The sequence below is a fragment of the Gadus morhua genome, chromosome 23 (genome assembly GCF_902167405.1).
Source record: "Gadus morhua chromosome 23, gadMor3.0, whole genome shotgun sequence".
NCBI lineage: Eukaryota > Metazoa > Chordata > Actinopteri > Gadiformes > Gadidae > Gadus > Gadus morhua.
The window spans coordinates 10,806,800-10,824,647 of NC_044070.1; the positions used below are offsets into that span (position 1 = coordinate 10,806,800).

General features: G+C 43.7%; 1 protein-coding gene across 1 annotated transcript; it reads left to right on the forward strand.

The window, feature by feature from the left end:
- The first annotated feature begins 1,605 nt into the window (after nt 1–1,605).
- LOC115537123 (tyrosine-protein kinase Yes) lies at nt 1,606–17,812 on the forward strand. Its single transcript, XM_030348815.1, has 12 exons — nt 1,606–2,157; nt 8,419–8,803; nt 9,777–9,876; nt 10,726–10,824; nt 11,316–11,419; nt 11,544–11,693; nt 12,013–12,168; nt 12,698–12,877; nt 14,056–14,132; nt 14,719–14,872; nt 15,332–15,463; nt 16,031–17,812. The coding sequence occupies exons 2-12, from the start codon at nt 8,515–8,517 to the stop codon at nt 16,237–16,239; spliced, it is 1,650 nt and encodes a 549-aa protein (XP_030204675.1). The 5' UTR covers nt 1,606–2,157; nt 8,419–8,514; the 3' UTR covers nt 16,240–17,812.
- The last annotated feature ends 36 nt before the right edge of the window (nt 17,813–17,848 follow it).

Below are 17,848 nucleotides of genomic sequence, written 5' to 3' on the forward strand. Positions count from 1 at the left end.
CAGCGGACGGTTATCCATGGCACGCACATAGGTCTGCTTCACATTTACTTCACTTTTATTCAGAGAAAACTGCAAAACGTCCCATTATATAAAGAATCCTTGGCTCACACCTCCCCCATGTGGCTGTGAGGCATACCTGCGTACTGACTGCTTTTGCTAATAATGGGCACTGTTACTTTTACTAAGCCTCTATTATAATTAGGCCCACTATTTAGTAATTTAGCAGTCTCTTTTATGCAAAGCTACTTGCGGTGTAAGTTCATAATATTAATGTCAATGATGTAGGCTGACTGATCAAGAATGCAATCAAGAAAATAAACAAACTACACATCATTGAAAATTCTTATCAACACTCTCTAAAATGTATTCAAACAGAAGTTGGTTTGTTATGATTGTTTTTATGGAGGTAACCGGAAGACCGAGGTCTAGTTTTAATTAATAACTAACCCATCCCGGTACAAATTTGAACAACCTGTTTGTTGGATGGTTGTATTGTGATAACACTACTAAACTCATAAACTACTTGAGCAGTAAATCCACCATATTCTCTATGAGCCAGACACTGGTCATCATGTCATAAAGTGAACTCGGATTTAAGATTTAATTAAAGTAAAACAAACTTTATCCAAACAACAGGAAACCCGGGGAGGTAGACATGACTCAGCCAAATTAAATCATATTTAGCTTTCATTATGTTTACGGTGGTCTAGATTATGACTAGTCACTGTAGCAAACATAGTGTGTGTGTGTGTGTGTGTGTGTGTGTGTGTGTGTGTGTGTGTGTGTGTGTGTGTGTGTGTGTGCGTGCGTGCGTGCGTGCGTGCGTGCGTGTGTGTGTGTGTGTGTGTGTGTGTGTGTGTGTGTGTGTGTGTGTGTGTGTGTGTGTGTGTGTGTGTGTTTATGTGTGGGCTTGTGCTCGTGTGGGTGTGTGCATGTGTTTGTGAGTCAAAAGTCCCTTTCAGAATACGCTATACGTATAGAGGTGGACTGTGGTCCTACATATCTTACTGACTTTAGATCTTATTTCACAATATGTATTTCACAATACATATATATATATATATATATATATATATATATATATATATATATATATATATATATATATATATGTATATATATATATATATATATATATATATATATATATATATATATATATATATATATATATATATATATATATATATATACACAGCAACCCACAAAAATCGAGTTATTATCCTCTGTCTATCTGTTTGTTTTTGTTTGTCTTTATAAACTTGGAATATTATGTCGATTCTTCTCCAACCTACAATTTTGAGTTATATTTAGAAGGGATGTGCCTATTGTCTAGCACTAGAGGCCTTGTTCATTTGAAGGTATCTATAGAAGGGATGGGCTTATTTCCTTAGAGGCCTTGTCCTTACCCTTAAATTATGAAATCCTCGTGTAAAAAAATATATAGAATTTAGGGTACAACTGCTTACGCCTTGTGAATAAAAATAAATAAATAAATACACAAATGAATGCATCTCTATACTAATGGCCACCACTAGATGGCAATATAGAACACATCTTTATTTTTCATTTATTTTATTTTTTATTTCTCCACAAGTCAATATGTGCACTCAAGGAACGCTTTGCTGGACTCTGATTAGACATATCGCATTATACTAGAATTTCTGATTCCCATGGTGGCTTTCCTGCGGTATAATGTAATTCTCATCATTATTCCGCTCCCTCCCACCACAGCTGTGTCGGAATGGTTCCAGCTGTGCAGATCCCAGGCGCAGCAGCCGCCATGTTGGATCGTGGAGGTTGATGTAAGTTTAGTACTAGGAAGTCTCATCGTCTGCAAGAAAGAATTGGACTCACACCCGGAATCTTTTGGTCCGGATTGTTCCTATATACCATGCTATAGCCCCCGATGGTCGCCCCAGGGGAGTGGAGCGGTGGACGCATGCGGTATAGCCCCGTAGTCCACCCGGTAATATTTAATGTCCACGCTTTGTTTTAACTTTATTTTCTGACACCGAATTGTCAAAATCTGGAGGTGGTGGTCTGGGTGGATGGAGAGGTGGTGATGAGGAGGAGGGAGACTTGGTTCGGTCTGGAATAACTCGTTCAGGAAAATACGCTGATTTATGTGAGCCGAGGATGAGAGTATAATCAAAGGTAAGAACATTGTGTTACATTTGATTAATGATTTGTGATGAATATCTGCTGGACGTTCACATGGACGCGCATCAGCTTGCATCTTTGACCTCGTATGACTGCTTCCGTCGACCAAACCCCCCCCGAGTCAGATGTAGACATGTGTGATATCAGGGATCCCTGCGTGACTATGTCACGGTGCTTCCCACGACCTGTAACGTTACATCCAACGTGTCGGGAAAAGGCTGTAAACTATGCAGTTATGGGTTTCCATAAGGCAGCGTTGTGTCCTGATTCATCACCATGGGAGAGGAACATCAGTAGGGCAGCAGCCTCCATAGACATCTGTAGAGCAGCAGCCTACATATACATCTGTAGAGCAGCAGCCTACATAGACATCTGTAGAGCAGCCTACATTGTCATCTGTAGGGCAGTAGCCTACATAGTCATCTTTAGGGCAGCAGCCTACATTGTCATCTGTAGGGCAGCAGCCTACATATGCATCTGTAGAGCAGCAGCCTACATAGACATCTGTAGAGCAGCCTACATTGTCATCTGTAGGGCAGTAGCCTACATAGTCATCTTTAGGGCAGCAGCCTACATTGTCATCTGTAGGGCAGCAGCCTACATAGTTATCTGTAGAGCAGCAGCCTACATTAATCTGTAGGGCAGAAGCCTCCGGCTGGGCTGGGTATGTAACCCAAGTATAAATTGCATACTGATGTTATTATAAACACGTGGACATTTACCAGTAGACTAGTCTTTTTTTTGGCCGTTCTCTGTGAATCTGGGGGTGTTAAGAATTTTATGTTAAGGTTGTTCCTTAATTTCACTAGGATCCGAACTAGACTGAGAACTGAATTTTGGGTGTATTCTTTGTTTGCCGTGAAGTAATATCTCAAGCCAACTGTATTCTCAGACCAGATGAACCTGATCACCAACTTTGCATGACACACTTTGATCGTGACTACAGCTGTCTGGTGTCCAAGACCGGTTCTCCGCCGTCATCATGGGTTTATTATTACCACTATCCAGAGCAGCGGAAGAGGGAATGTTTCATTAAACACATGTCCTACCAAGACGAAGCTCCTCATTAGGCTGTAAGAGGAACCAGACCGTCGTTACGGAGACTATAAACTCGTTCAGACCTCAAAGCCACAGGCCATCCTAGAGGCTTGGTGGGACCTTTACGAGATGAAGAGCGGCCATTCCTGAGGCACTAGCGTCAGGTTTTGAAGAACTGTTGGAAACCCAGGCAGCAGTGTTGAACTATGGCTTACTGTGTTCACTCAGCCTCGCAATTTAATTTAAGATACAGTAAGATGCACTTTATGAATCCCAGACGGAACATTTGGGCGTAACTAGTAGGCTTAACTTCCAGAGTGCTGAGTCAACTGCGTGCCCTTCAGTTAACTCTGTTGATCTGCTGTCAAGAAGGGAATTGTCAGCACAACATCCTACCAAATACAATAAAGCTACATCACAATCACATGGAAATTACATGGAAATAATATGGCATACAAGCTTAACAGTAACACATGTCAATAACATCATATCTTAAACGTAACAGATATTACATGGCATACAATCCTAACAATAACAGAATAATTACAATCTAATAGCATCACAATAACATGGAAATAACAGCAAGAAATCCTAATATTAACACAATAATAGCATTATCCAATAACATAACAATATCCTAGAAATAGCATGGCATAAAATCCGAACATTCACTCAATAATAACAACAAAGATAATAATAATAATTGTCTTACGATGTACATACAACATATTTTCCTTTCTTCAGCTCTTTGTCTCTCTCCTCTCTTTAAATATTGGTAGAGTAGGTCAGTAATGGCTGGTGAGTGTTGCTGGTTATAAGCGTGCTAGCGTGTTGTTAGCATGTTGATGGTGAGTGTTGCTGGTTATAAGCGTTCTAGCGTGTTGTTAGCATGTTGATGGTGAGTTGTAGGTCATTCTTGTACCCTGGAGGCAGCGGGCTTCAGAAAGTAGCACACGCTGCTATAATTAGCATCATAGCCGCAACACTTCAGACATCCGTGTGTGTGTGTGTGTGTGTGTGTGTGTGTGTGTGGGTGTGTGTGTACATAATATATGTATCATTTTGTGTTGAACTAAGTGGATACTCCCTGGATGACGGGCATCATTCAGTGTTTCCCTCAGAAAATGTCTTGGTCAAGGAGCGGGGGGGGTTTGTCTCCGTTTCAATTCCATTCAAAAAGATTGATGGCATGACCATTGTTGTGAACAGTATTACCGATGCATTATTTATCTTTATTTTTTATACCTGATGGAAGTATGTTTTCTTTCCCTACGAGAGTTTTTTTTTTATATATATATATATATATATATATATATATATATATAAAAAATATATATATTTTTTCTTTTTCTAATATATATTTTTTATACTTTGGTAGTCAAGGCGGGGCCCTATTGTTAAGGCGGCCCTCTTAACCATACAGTGCTGGGGGAAACACTGTCATTGAGGTCTAGTAGTGTTGATGTCATCGGAGGTCAAGGGTCTCAATTCATGGTGGTTGTAAGTGCAGATCTGGTATTAAAACGTAAGGCATTGTCTCTGGAATCAGAACAAAAGGATAGATTCCCCATGGATGGAATGACTGTCACTGTGGAATGATATAAAAAGTAAAAACTACTGCTTGAAGCCTCGAGAGAAAGTGCCTGTGTAAAAGTGCTCAAGTCTTTTCCAGACTTGGATACAACACTGCTGAACTGAAGTCTGCTGCTTGCTATGACCTCATCGTCTTCTCTCCTTAAAGGGGAGGTTGCCTGGGGATCTTAAAGGAGGTTTTGATGCCAATTTTCTGCCTGGCAGAGCACTCCGTGCTTGGGTTAACGTCTGTGATTGAATTTATAGGTTAGCAAGGGGTATGAGAGAGAACCTGCACTTAAGTGCATTGATAGCTTTAAGTATTAGCTGAGAGATGGTTGCTTTAAGGTATTAGCTGAGCAATGGTTAAGTTGATGTATTAGGTTAGAGATGGAAACATTTAGGTATTGGGTTAAAGATCATTAGGTTTAGGGATTATCTGAGAGATGGTTATGTTTATGTACTAGGTTAGAGTACATAAACATACAGATGGTAGCTTTTAGGTTTAAGTTTACAACAGGTACTATGTTGATGTTATGTGTGGTTACGTTTCTAGGGAATTTAAATGCATCCTGGGAAATGTCCATCGGAGCACACACTGGTGTGTGGTTGCAACTTGCAAGCAATCTTAACCATGCTTTAGGATTCGGTTATACACACACACCGCCACCACCACCAAAATGCTCCGTCCATCTTTGTTTTTAAGTCTAGGCTCAAAACTCACCTTTTCACTCTATCCTTCCCAGCTTTCTAACCCTCCGGCTGTTGCCCCATCTGTAACTCTGTATATGTCTCTTGTTGTCATTGCCGTCTCTGTTCCTGTTGTCATTGTTTCTGTTGATCTATCTGCCTACTGTTGCTCGTCTCATATTGTAATTACTTGTTTACTTATTTTTATTTTACTTTATTTTATTTATATCACTATTTTTTATGTACAGCACTTTGGTCAGTGAAAGCTGTGTGAAATGTGCTTTATAAATACATTTTACTTACTTACTTCCTTACCTCCCTCTCCATTGAAGCAGGTAATAAAATCTTGTCCTTACTTTTGCACTTCAAAGCTGTGGTTCTAAGATTAGTTCCATTATGAGATCACCACATCCTGTTCCCTGCAGCCAATCAGGGCACAGGAACCAACAGCAGGCTGCTGGTGGCCATATTCGCCCGACCGCCTCCCCCCACACCTGGTGGACGGACATTACCGTATGCTATTGGTCAAGCAGACGCTTCTGTCCTAACTTGGAATTAGATACATTCATTAAGTATCAGGTAGGGGTTAGACAGTAGAGAGACAGTTCATTAAGTATCAGGTAGGGGTTAGACAGTAGAGAGACGGGTCATTAAGGAGCAGGTAGGGGTTAGACAGTAGAGAGACGGGTCATTAAGGAGCAGGTAGGGGTTAGACAGTACAGAGACAGGTCATTAAGGAGGAGGTAGGGGTTAGACAGTACAGAGACAGGTCATTAAGTATCAGGTAGGGGTTAGACAGTAGAGAGACGGGTCATTAAGGAGCAGGTAGGGGTTAGACAGTAGAGAGACAGGTCATTAAGGAGCAGGTAGGGGTTAGACAGTAGAGAGACGGGTCATTAAGGAGCAGGTAGGGGTTAGACAGTAGAGAGACGGGTCATTAAGGAGCAGGTAGGGGTTAGACAGTAGAGAGACGGGTCATTAAGGAGCAGGTAGGGGTTAGACAGTAGAGAGACAGGTCATTAAGGAGCAGGTAGGGGTTAGACAGTACAGAGACAGGTCATTAAGGAGCAGGTAGGGGTTAGACAGTACAGAGAAAGGTCATTAAGGAGCAGGTAGGGGTTAGACAGTACAGAGACAGGTCATTAAGGAGCAGGTAGGGGTTAGACAGTACAGAGACAGGTCATTAAGGAGGAGGTAGGGGTTAGACACTACAGAGACAGGTCATTAAGGAGCAGGTAGGGGTTAGACAGTACAGAGAAAGGTCTTTAAGGAGCAGGTAGGGGTTAGACAGTACAGAGACAGGTCATTAAGGAGCAGGTAGGGGTTAGACAGTACAGAGAAAGGTCATTAAGGAGCAGGTAGGGGTTAGACAGTACAGAGAAAGGTCATTAAGGAGCAGGTAGGGGTTAAACAGTACAGAGAAAGGTCATTAAGGAGCAGGTAGGGGTTAAACAGTACAGAGACAGGTCATTAAGGAGGAGGTAGGGGTTAGACAGTACAGAGACAGGTCATTAAGGAGGAGGTAGGGGTTAGACAGTACAGAGACAGGTCATTAAGGAGGAGGTAGGGATAAGACTGGGACCGGTCAAGAAGGAGCAGGTAGGGGTCTAAGTGTGTGTGTGCTGTTTATCTGTTGAATGTGTCTGTGTATATGAGTGTGTATGTGCATGCTGTGTGTGTGTTATGACTGTGTGTGCATGGTATCTATGGGCATAGGGTGTTGAACACGGGTGTTGTCTGTAAGTGTGGGTACGTGTGTAGTTGATGGAGAGGCGGGAGGGACACCAGTGGAGCCAACCTTAAGACCAAAGGAGTGGTCTGTGTGACTGTATCTCTAGCTGGATCTGAAGTGAATGCTGGACCTTGCAGCCTTGCAGGGTCCAGGGCTTAGTCCCCCCGGCCCTGATCCACAGTGATGATGATAATCTGTGTCACACCGCCACACACTGAGCACCAGGACACTATTTGGTTAGGGAACACACAAACGCAAACACACACGCACGCCAGTCCGAGTCCATGAAGACCATATGAATGAACCCTGATAATCCTGCCTGTGTGCACAGTGCAATGTCTCTGGTTATTAACAATATCCACGTGGCATGTTGATGATGGTAACCTCCTGACACTGATAACGTATTGTAGGTGTATGTTAGCAATAGTCGAGGGCTACATTTTAACTGCTCAATATTAACGCTGCATTGTTAAAACTAGAGCTGTCAAGCGATTAAAATATTTAATCGTGATTAATCGCATTAATGTCATAGTTAACTCTAATTAATCGCGATTAATCGCAAATTATTTTTCTATGCTAAATATCCCTTGATTTTTTCGTCCCATAATTCTTCTCATTTTAATTCTCTTATCAACATGGTGAAGTGCATCGGCTTGCCTTGTGCAAATGATTTTTTATTGATAACAACATTGGCATATACACTGATCAAAACAGGACGATACAAAAAAAGAGCCTATAGTGCAATTAAACGACTGCTTTGAACAAATGTCATTTGAACATAGCAGTCAGGCTACTGCTTCTTTGTTTTGAGCCAAAGAAAAAAAAAATTTAACGCCGTTAAATTTGGTTTGCGTTAACGCCGTTAATAACGCGTTTAACTGACAGCTCTAGTTAAAACATATTAAAATTGGCGATGGCTGCATAAAGTATTAAGAATATTCACGTATTACAGTCAACATATTTGTGATGTTTAATGTTTTTATCTGTAATATTATCAATATATTGATGACTACATATTATCGTTAACTATGTATTACACATTAACCATGGATAACTGTTAATAAATTCATATTAATGTCTATTTACCATAAACCTAGCTACACATTAACAATAGCAACGTATTAACATACATCTTAATGTTCTTTATTAGTTTCTTTATTAGGTATTGGCTTTTCTGTCATCTTGTTTTTCTACGTATGACCTATGTTTGTCGTCCATGCTAGTTCTCTTGCGGGACTCGTGCTGATTCAGACCAGGACTAGACTAGACCAGACCTGACCAGTCGAGACCAGGCCCAGGCCCAGGACCCGACCCGGACCATGGGCTGCGTGGAGAGCAAGGCGGACAAGGAGGCGAAAGCCAAGTGTCGCCCGGAGACCTCCCCACAGGCGCCGGACCCCGCCTCGGCCGCATCACCTCACATGACCGGCCCGTACGGACCGGACCCCACCCAGAACCCCCCCGCCCAGCCCTCCACCTCCGGCGGGGCCGCCGGCGCCTTCAACCACGCCATGACGCCGTTTGGCGGCGCCTCCATCATGACCCCGTTCGGGGGAGCGTCCGCCTTCTCCGCCGCCATACCCAGCTCCTTCTCCGGAACCATCTCCGGTACGCATCACCAGCCCTGCGTCCAATCGGCTCCGCTCGCCGTCCTCAGGTTTCAGATATACTCGACGGGGGGTTGATCACCTGTAGCCGCTGCTTATCGCCCTGAGAGCGGAGCTCAGGGCGGGTTTAGGTGGGATTAGGGCTGTAATCCCAACTCCCCTGGGATTAACGTCACCAGGGGGGTCACAGGGAGAGGGTTTCTTGGGTGGATAGCAGGATAGCAGCTGACCCCATTAACCCCTTCAGGTGTGGATCCGGTGTCACATCCAGGGTCCATGGGGGGGATTCTTGATACCAACAATTCTTGTCACGGCCCGCTATAATATAAATATCTCGTGGTGTAAATCGAAGGGTATCTGATAGAGTACTAAAGTGGAAACGTCACGTAGTCCTGGCAACCGGATTTTCTGTTCTAAATAACCGAACGAGAGATGGCGTTTTCCATTGCTTCCATGTGTTGTTTCTTTCAAAATGAAAATAAATCAATTTCGAGAGGTGAAAATCACTACCAATCGAAACATGTCGAGGCGTTCATGTATTCCCCTGGGGTATTAAAAGGAAAAGTTTTTAAACGTTAGTTACAATTTTTTTTATATGAAGACAATCTATTCTCAATATTACCATTGGTAAAGAAAACTCGCAAGTCAATTCGCAAAAAAATGGTTCCTTTTCTATAAAACGTTTGTGGCATAGGATTTCCCCTTGTTAATTTGGTTTGTATAGAACCGAAAATCGGTTGCTATGGAAACGTGATGTCAAACTTTAGTACTGTATTGTCCAGTGAGCTTCTTCAGGGTAGCTACTGAAACACTTTGGAGAGACAGTCTCAATTTTGAATGTAGCCTCTTCCTGTCATAGTTGGGTTGACAGGAACCTGCGTGCGAGCGTGCGTGCGCGTCCTCATTATAATCGTCAGTGTGTGTGTGTGGCGTTTGTGAGACAGATTGACATAAGTGTGTGTCGGTGTGTGTAGGGGGCGTGACGTTCTTCGTGGCGCTGTACGACTATGAGGCGCGGACGTCGGACGACCTCTCGTTCAAAAAAGGAGACCGCTTCCAGATCATCAACAACACGTACGTCGCTCAAGCATACTTCCTGTCACATGCTCAGCCCTGGAGTTATCCTTAAGCCCCCTTTTTATAAGGAGTTGATCCAAAATGGAGGATATGTTCCAGATCTTTAATGTCACACAGGGGGGTTGGGGGAGGGGAACTGAACTGTACCAGAGGATTTAGAGATAAATGATTTGAGGATAAATCTCTCCTCTGGGCCAGATCCAGAGGTCAATGTATTCCAGAGTAGTATCTTGATTTATACTATATATTACAGTAGTATAATATCAGATGGTATAATACAGCTATTATATAATAATATTCTACATTATTATATATATTATATTTTATATATTGTGCTCATACCAAATGTCTTTGTTCCTTTTATCTCTCCTCCTCCTTATCCTCCCTCTCTTCCTTAATCTCCTGCCTCACTCAACCCCTCTAATCCCCCCTCCCCCCCTCTCTCCCCACAAACCCCTCCTGCTCCTCCCTCACCTCCTCTCCGTCCTCCGCCTGCTCGATACACCCCAACCCCTCCTGTTCCTCCCCCTCCTCTCTCCGGTCCTTCTCACACTGCATCCCCCACCTCCCCCAAATCCCTCCTCCTCCTCCTCCTCCTCCTCCTCCTCCTCCTCCTCCTCCTCCTCCTCCTCCTCCTCCTCCTCCTCCTCCTCCTCCTCCTCCTCCTCCTCCTCCTCCTCCTCCTCCTCCTCCTCCTCCTCCTCCTCCTCCTCCTCCTCCTCCTCCTCCTCCTCCTTCTTCTTCTTCTTCTTCTTCTTCTTCTTCTTCTTCTTCTTCTTCTTCTTCTTCTTCTTCTTCTTCTTCTTCTTCTTCTTCTTCTTCTTCTTCTTCTTCTTCTTCTTCTAGTGAGGGAGAATGGTGGGAGGCGCACTCCATCAGCAGTGGTCAGAAGGGCTACATCCCCAGTAACTATGTAGCCCCTGCTGACTCCATCCAGGCCGAGGAGTAAGACACACACAGACTGACTGACTGACATCTCAGATGCTTAATGCTCACCCTGATAACCCGTACTTCACTTCAGGGTGGTGTTTGGGTCATGTCTTGCTGAGGCGGTACTACATTATCTTCCAGTGTTAATGTCTAGTCAAGTGGTTTTATAGTACCTTAATGTGTCAAATTAGTTACATTTATGCTACAGTACCTTCATGGCTTGTGAAGGTGGTATTACATTACCTTAATGTCTTGTTAAGGTGGTATAAAAGTACCTAATGTCTTGTTAAGGTGTTATTACAGTACATAATGTCCTATTAAGGTGGTATTACAGTATCTTAATGTCTTGTTAAGGTGGTATTACAGTACCTTAATGTCATGTTAAGGTGGTATTACAGTACTATCATGTCATATTAAGGTGGTATTACAGTACCTAATGTCTTGTTGAGGTGATATTACAATACTTCAATACTTGTATCATGGATGTATTGTCATGTTTTGTTAAGGTGGTATTTTGGTAAGATGGGCCGTAAAGACGCAGAGCGGCTGATTCTGAACCCGGGGAACAACAGAGGAACGTTCCTGGTCCGAGAGAGCGAGACCACCAAAGGTAAGGCCAAGCTGCGGCGGTAGTGTGCGCTGTGTGTTGTGCGTTAGTATGTGGCTTTGTGTTGGTGTGTAACGGATGTCGGTGTATCTTGTGACGCTAACGTTTCTCTGGAACCCTCTGCCAGGCGCGTACTCGCTGTCGATCCGGGACTGGGACGAGGTCAAAGGTGACAGCGTGAAACACTACAAGGTCCGCAAACTGGACAGCGGAGGATATTACATCACCACCAGAGCTCAGTTCCACACCCTGCAGAAACTAGTCAAACACTACACAGGTACACGCTCTCCCTCTCTCTCTCGTGCACTGCTCTCTGTATCTGTGCAGCTCGCTCTCGCTCACGCTCTCTCTCGCTCACGCTCTCTCTCTCTCTCTTATTGGCTCTGTCTCTCTGTCTCACTTTCCTGACTGTCTCTCTGTGTGTGTCTCCATTTAGTTCCAAATACGTAGCTTCATTGGCTTGGATAATATAAAATGTGTACAATGTCAGCTCAATCAAAACTAAATAACAAATAATACTTGTAAAATATAAACATTGATTTTGTGTGTGTGTGTGTGTGTGTGTGTGTGTGTCCGTGTGTCCGTGTCCGGTGCAGAGCACGCAGACGGGCTGTGCCACCGTCTGACGGCGGTGTGTCCCACGGTGAAGCCCCAGACGCAGGGCCTGGCGCGGGACGCCTGGGAGATCCCCCGGGACTCGCTCCGCCTGGAGCTCCGGTTGGGACAGGGCTGCTTCGGAGACGTCTGGATGGGTGAGAGAGACAATAAGCACACACTTGTGTCACCGTGGTGTTCATCATGATAAGGGAAAATATGAAATCAAGACATCTTAGCAGAAACCTTCAAGGTTCAGGCTATTCTGGTCCATTTCCTGTCAGCACTTCCTGTGGGAGATGTGTATATCCCGAACGGAAGAAGCATCTTCTCCCAGGGCGATGTTTGGAACAGATTTGTTGTGTTTTGATCTAAGATGCATCGTCTGATGAGATAAGATGTACTTTGTTTAGGCCTTCCGGGAATTCACGATCGGAACTAGTATTTGTATTTTTGCTGAACACCAATAATAGTGTCAGCACACACACACACACACACACACACACACACACACACACACACACACACACACACACACACACACACACACACACACACACACACACACACACACACACACACACACACACACACACACACACACACACACAGAATATTGAGAGTGATTATTGTAACATGGTTGTTCTCTAAACAGAATCTCTCCCTCCGCTTGCTCCCACCACACAGGGACGTGGAACGGGACCACCAAGGTGGCCATCAAGACGCTGAAGCCCGGGACCATGTCCCCGGAAGCCTTCCTCCAGGAGGCCCAGATCATGAAGAAGCTCCGGCACGACAAGCTGGTGCCGCTGTTCGCCGTGGTCTCGGAGGAGCCCATCTACATCGTCACAGAGTACATGGCCAAAGGTCAGACGGCTAGTGCTCTTCAATTAAACCTCACCTCAATATCGTCTTTACAATAAAGAGGAACTAATAGGATTAGAGATTCATTTACATTTAGATTTAGGCCATTTAGCAGACGCTTTTATCCAAAGTGACTTACAATGAGTACATTTGTCAGAAGAAAGCAAAATAACATATCGCTGTCGGCACAGTAAGGCTTTTCATAGAAAAAAGGGCCAAGCGCTTATAATTGCTAGTTAACCCATTCCCTGTATACAACAAAGATAGCTTTAGGCTTGTTTTTATAGATTCAGTTTTTATTGCCAGGGCAATTAAATAGTTGACTATGCTTGAATAGAAAACACCAGTATAAAACATACTGATAGTCTGTTACTATTAACATAGTAAACTAAACCATAGTGAACCTGAGACAAGTAGACACGGCTCATAGTGAAGATGAGTCAGGAGTAGAGCTGGCTCATAGTGAACATGAGACAGGAGTAGAGCTGGCTCATAGTGAACATGAGACAGGAGTAGAGCTGGCTCACAGTGAACATGAGACGAGTAGAGCTGGCTCATAGTGAACATGAGACAGGAGTAGAGCTGACTCATAGTGAACATGAGACGAGTAGAGCTGGCTCATAGTGAACATGAGACGAGTAGATACTGTTCATAGTGAACCTGAGGCAGGAGTAGAGCTGGCTCATAGTGAACATGACATGAGTAGATACTGTTCATAGTGAACCTGAGACAGGAGTAGAGCTGGCTCATATTGAAAATGGGACAGAGACATGAGACATGTTGAAGCAGCTTTCTGCTCCCTACTGATGTCCCCTTCTATGGTCATGTGATACATTTAATAACCCACCTGCCGCTCCATCGTATCACCTGACCAGGTGTCTCCCCCCCTGTCAAGGTGATAATTACAGTGAATTTGATTGGCCGGCAGTCAGTGTCCATCATCACCCACTGTGAATGAGCTAGGCTGTGTGCGGTCCGAGGCTGTGACAGGTTATCCTCAGTGGGGGTTTAATGTATGAATGCTGTCCCCGAAAGCCCCTTGTGGTTTATGAGGCCTTAGGCAGAGAAGTTTAATTAAAAACCACAGCGGCTTTGTGTGTGTGTGTGTGTGTGTGTGTGTGTGTGTGTGTGTGTGGGCGTGTGCATGTGTGTGTGCTGCTAACACTTCTGTCTGCTCTCAGGAAGTTTGCTTGACTTCCTCAAGGAGGGCGACGGGAAATTCATGAAGCTGCCCATGCTGGTTGACATGGCCGCTCAGGTGGGTTCATGTGCACCTTGGACTCATGATGTTATTTAGCCATGATGTTGTCCAGTCATCATGTTGTTTGTCATGATGTCACTTAGTCATTTAGTTTAGTCATGATGCAGTTAAGCTATGCTCTTATCATGTTGTTGTTTAGTTATGCTGTTATCATGGTGACTTTTTGTCATTATGTAGTTTAGTCATGAAGTCGTTGCCATGATGAGGTTTAGTCATTTATTTTTGTCATGATGTCGTTAAGTTATGCTTATCTTCATTCATGATGTCATTAAGTCATGATGTAGATAAATCATGATGTCAATAAGTCATGATGTAGCTAAGTCATGAGGTCATTAAGTCATGATGTAGCTAAGTCATGATGTCGTTTAGTCATTTATTTTTGTCATGATGTCGTTAAGTCATGCTTATCTTCAGTCATGATGTCATTTCGTCATGATGCAGTGAAGTCATAATGTCACCATGATGTAGTTTGGTGATTAAGTAACCATGTTAAGTTGTGATGAGGTAAAGTCCTCATGGCTCCTCCCAGACGACAGATACAAACGTCTCCCTCACATCTCTTCGCTCCCCTGCGTTGCTCCAGATCGCTGATGGGATGGCCTTCATCGAGAGGATGAACTACATCCACCGGGACCTGCGTGCCGCCAACATCCTGGTCGGAGACAACCTGGTCTGCAAGATCGCTGACTTTGGTCTGGCGCGGCTCATCGAGGACAACGAGTACACTGCCAGGCAAGGTAAATCAAACCAGAGCGCCCAAACTGCATGTACAATCTGCACCACAAATAATACTAACCGTATAGGGTTGAATTGAACATTTTCTGTCCATTTTGAATACCTTTTCATATTTTTAATTTACCCTATTATACTTGTGTATAGAATGTTATATTGTATATATACTGTATTGTTTGGGATTTAGAGAGAGATTGAGAAAGAGGGAATGGCCTCCAGTACAGGTCTAATGGTCTTTCTTTGCTCTGTAACATCCTGGGATATAAGATACTTGAGAAGGGAGATTGTCAGTTAATTGATCGAATCAGCATGGATTTAAGTCCAACATTAAATCAATTGTTGCCTCATCACTTCTCTATTTCTTTGGCTTCTCTCCTCCTATCCTCTCCTCCTCCTCCTGCCTTTCACTTCATCTCTCCTCTCCTCTTCCCTCCTCTTCCTCCCCTCCTATCCTTGCTCCCCAGGAGCCAAGTTTCCCATTAAGTGGACAGCTCCAGAAGCAGCTCTCTACGGCCGCTTCACCATCAAGTCTGACGTCTGGTCTTTCGCCATCCTGCTCACGGAGCTGGTCACTAAAGGAAGAGTTCCCTACCCAGGTAACTCACTGGTGTTTGCACTACTTTTATTCATTAACAAGCGCACTAGTGTTCTTACTAGTGTTTACATTATTACTTGACTTGATTCAGAAACGGAATGTCCATTCAGAGTTCAGGATGGGCTCACGAGGCTAGCTAGCAACCGCTGGAGGTGCAAGTCCTACACATTGTCAGTTTTATGTGTATCAACCTTGTAATATCATGTATTCACATGTGATATTGTGTTGTGTATCAGACATGGTGAACAACAAGGTTCACCATGTCACATTTTACTCTGTATCAGTCTGTATTAACTTCAATTCTTGTGAAATAGCATGCTGTACCGTATAATCATGTTTAACAGTATAACAACATGTATAACGCATGCATTTTATCCATTAAGGTGGAATATCATGTATAATTGTATTGTTAAAATGTATTACTGATTTACAAAATGTATAATGGTGGTATTAACCTGTATTACTGCTTAACAACATGTATAATTGTGGTGTAAACATGTATTACGGATGATTAACATGTATTATTATGTTAACCTGCATGATGCTTGATAACATCCCTGTTTTGTAGGGATGGTGAACCGGGAGGTGCTGGAGCAGGTGGAGCGGGGCTACCGCATGCCCTGCCCCCAGGGCTGTCCCGAGTCCCTCCACGACATGATGCAGCTCTGCTGGAAGAAGGAGCCTGACGAGAGGCCCACCTTCGAGTACATCCAGTCCTTCCTGGAGGACTACTTTACCGCCACCGAGCCGCAGTACCAGCCTGGCGACAACCTGTAGTATCCCTCCACCTGGGGACAACCTATAGTGCTTTTTCCCTCCCCCCTGAGGCCTGATGACGACCTTTAGTCTTATAGTATCCCTTCAACCACCCTCACCGCCAATTACACCCCTGTATCCCTCCGCCGGATGTCAGCACGTTGTCCTGTATCCCCTGGCCCCGGCCCCATAACCACCAATGGCCCCGTATCCCTCCGCCACACGGAACAGGAAGTTAAATTCAAGGGGAGGGGCTACTGATCATTGTGAGAACCACAACATGTCATTTTCTTCAGCACAAGAGGCGTGGCCTAGTTCAAACGACTCTACGCAATTGGCTGCTTGCCGTCGCTCGCCTGTCGTCATTGTGTTAAACCAGCCAATAGCGCGCCAGGGAGAAAAGCCAGCTTGGTGATTGGCTCCCGCAAAAGCGTATCGGAAGCAGGAAGAAATGCATTGATCCTCTCCAGGCCCTGCTGCAGGGCGAATGCAAATCGCCCGCAGAACGGGCTGGGGGTACCCAGTCTAATTGAGAATGGTTTTGCACGTTCTTTTGTACCCCAGATCTTTTTATTTTGGCTGTGTGGTGTAGAGGTCGCAGGTCACATTCTCCCACAACAATACTGTGTAAATGGACACTTTGTGGAAGGAAGTGATGATGGATTTAATTTGTAAGTAAAGGGTGGTGTTATTCCCCCTCTTTAATATATATATATATATATATACATATATAAATACTATCTCTTATATATCTTGGGATAAAATGTAAAAAAAATACATTGTTATAAGGTCTGAAACTTTTTTCTACAACTTGCGGACAAATGCCTAGTTCACGGCAGAGGACAGCGGTTATAGCGCTGCGACGCGGTCCTCATCATTTACACCGCAAACAGGAACACACTCGCTTAGTTAGTCCTTGTTTGAGATCCATTCCCAGAAACAAAACAATTTGATCATGACATATGATATCAGCATTTTGCCTGATTTGCAGGCACATTTCTTCATTTCCATTGTTTTAGGACCTTTGGGACTGGACATGAGAGAACAGTGTGTGTTTGGGTTCACCTAACCTTACAGCTCATGGTACTGCTTATATGGGGTATTTTCTCTGAACTACTCTACATAGGAAACTCATGTTTCACCATTCCTACAATACCCCTTGACGTACAAGTGACACCAGGGAGTGAGTGAGTGAGTGAGTACCATGTCCAAATAAAACTAAATGAATATCCATGATGTGTGGACCACCATCACCAAGAGAGAGACGTTATCAGAAGGACCTGCTAAACACTCCTGAATCACCTGCTGTAGGGAAGTGACTTTCTACGGAAATAACCTTTTCTTGTTGAAATGGTTAAAAACAGGAATTGGTTTTGTATGAAGCCAGGTAAAACCATTCACGCCTCAAAGACTTTCCTCAACAGGCCTATAATAAACCGACAAGCTTTTAAAAAAGGGCTTTTTACATATTGATATGTCTGCATTTTATAATAAGTAATTAAACAACGGTTGGTAGCAAATGTTGGGGCGGGGAAAAGTTAAATATTCAACTGAAATATTTGTACAATAAAAATAAATCGACTATAGAAAGTGATTTGGTGTTCGTCCTTCAAATGCTTCAAATAGGTGC

Coding starts and splice junctions, on each gene's coding strand:
- LOC115537123 (XM_030348815.1), top strand. CDS start 8,515: ATGGGCTGCGTGGAGAGCAAGGCGGACAAGGAGGCGAAAGCCAAGTGT. Junction 12,878..14,055: donor CACAGAGTACATGGCCAAAG/GTCAGACGGCTA, acceptor GTCTGCTCTCAG/GAAGTTTGCTTGACTTCCTC. Junction 14,873..15,331: donor CGAGTACACTGCCAGGCAAG/GTAAATCAAACC, acceptor CTTGCTCCCCAG/GAGCCAAGTTTCCCATTAAG.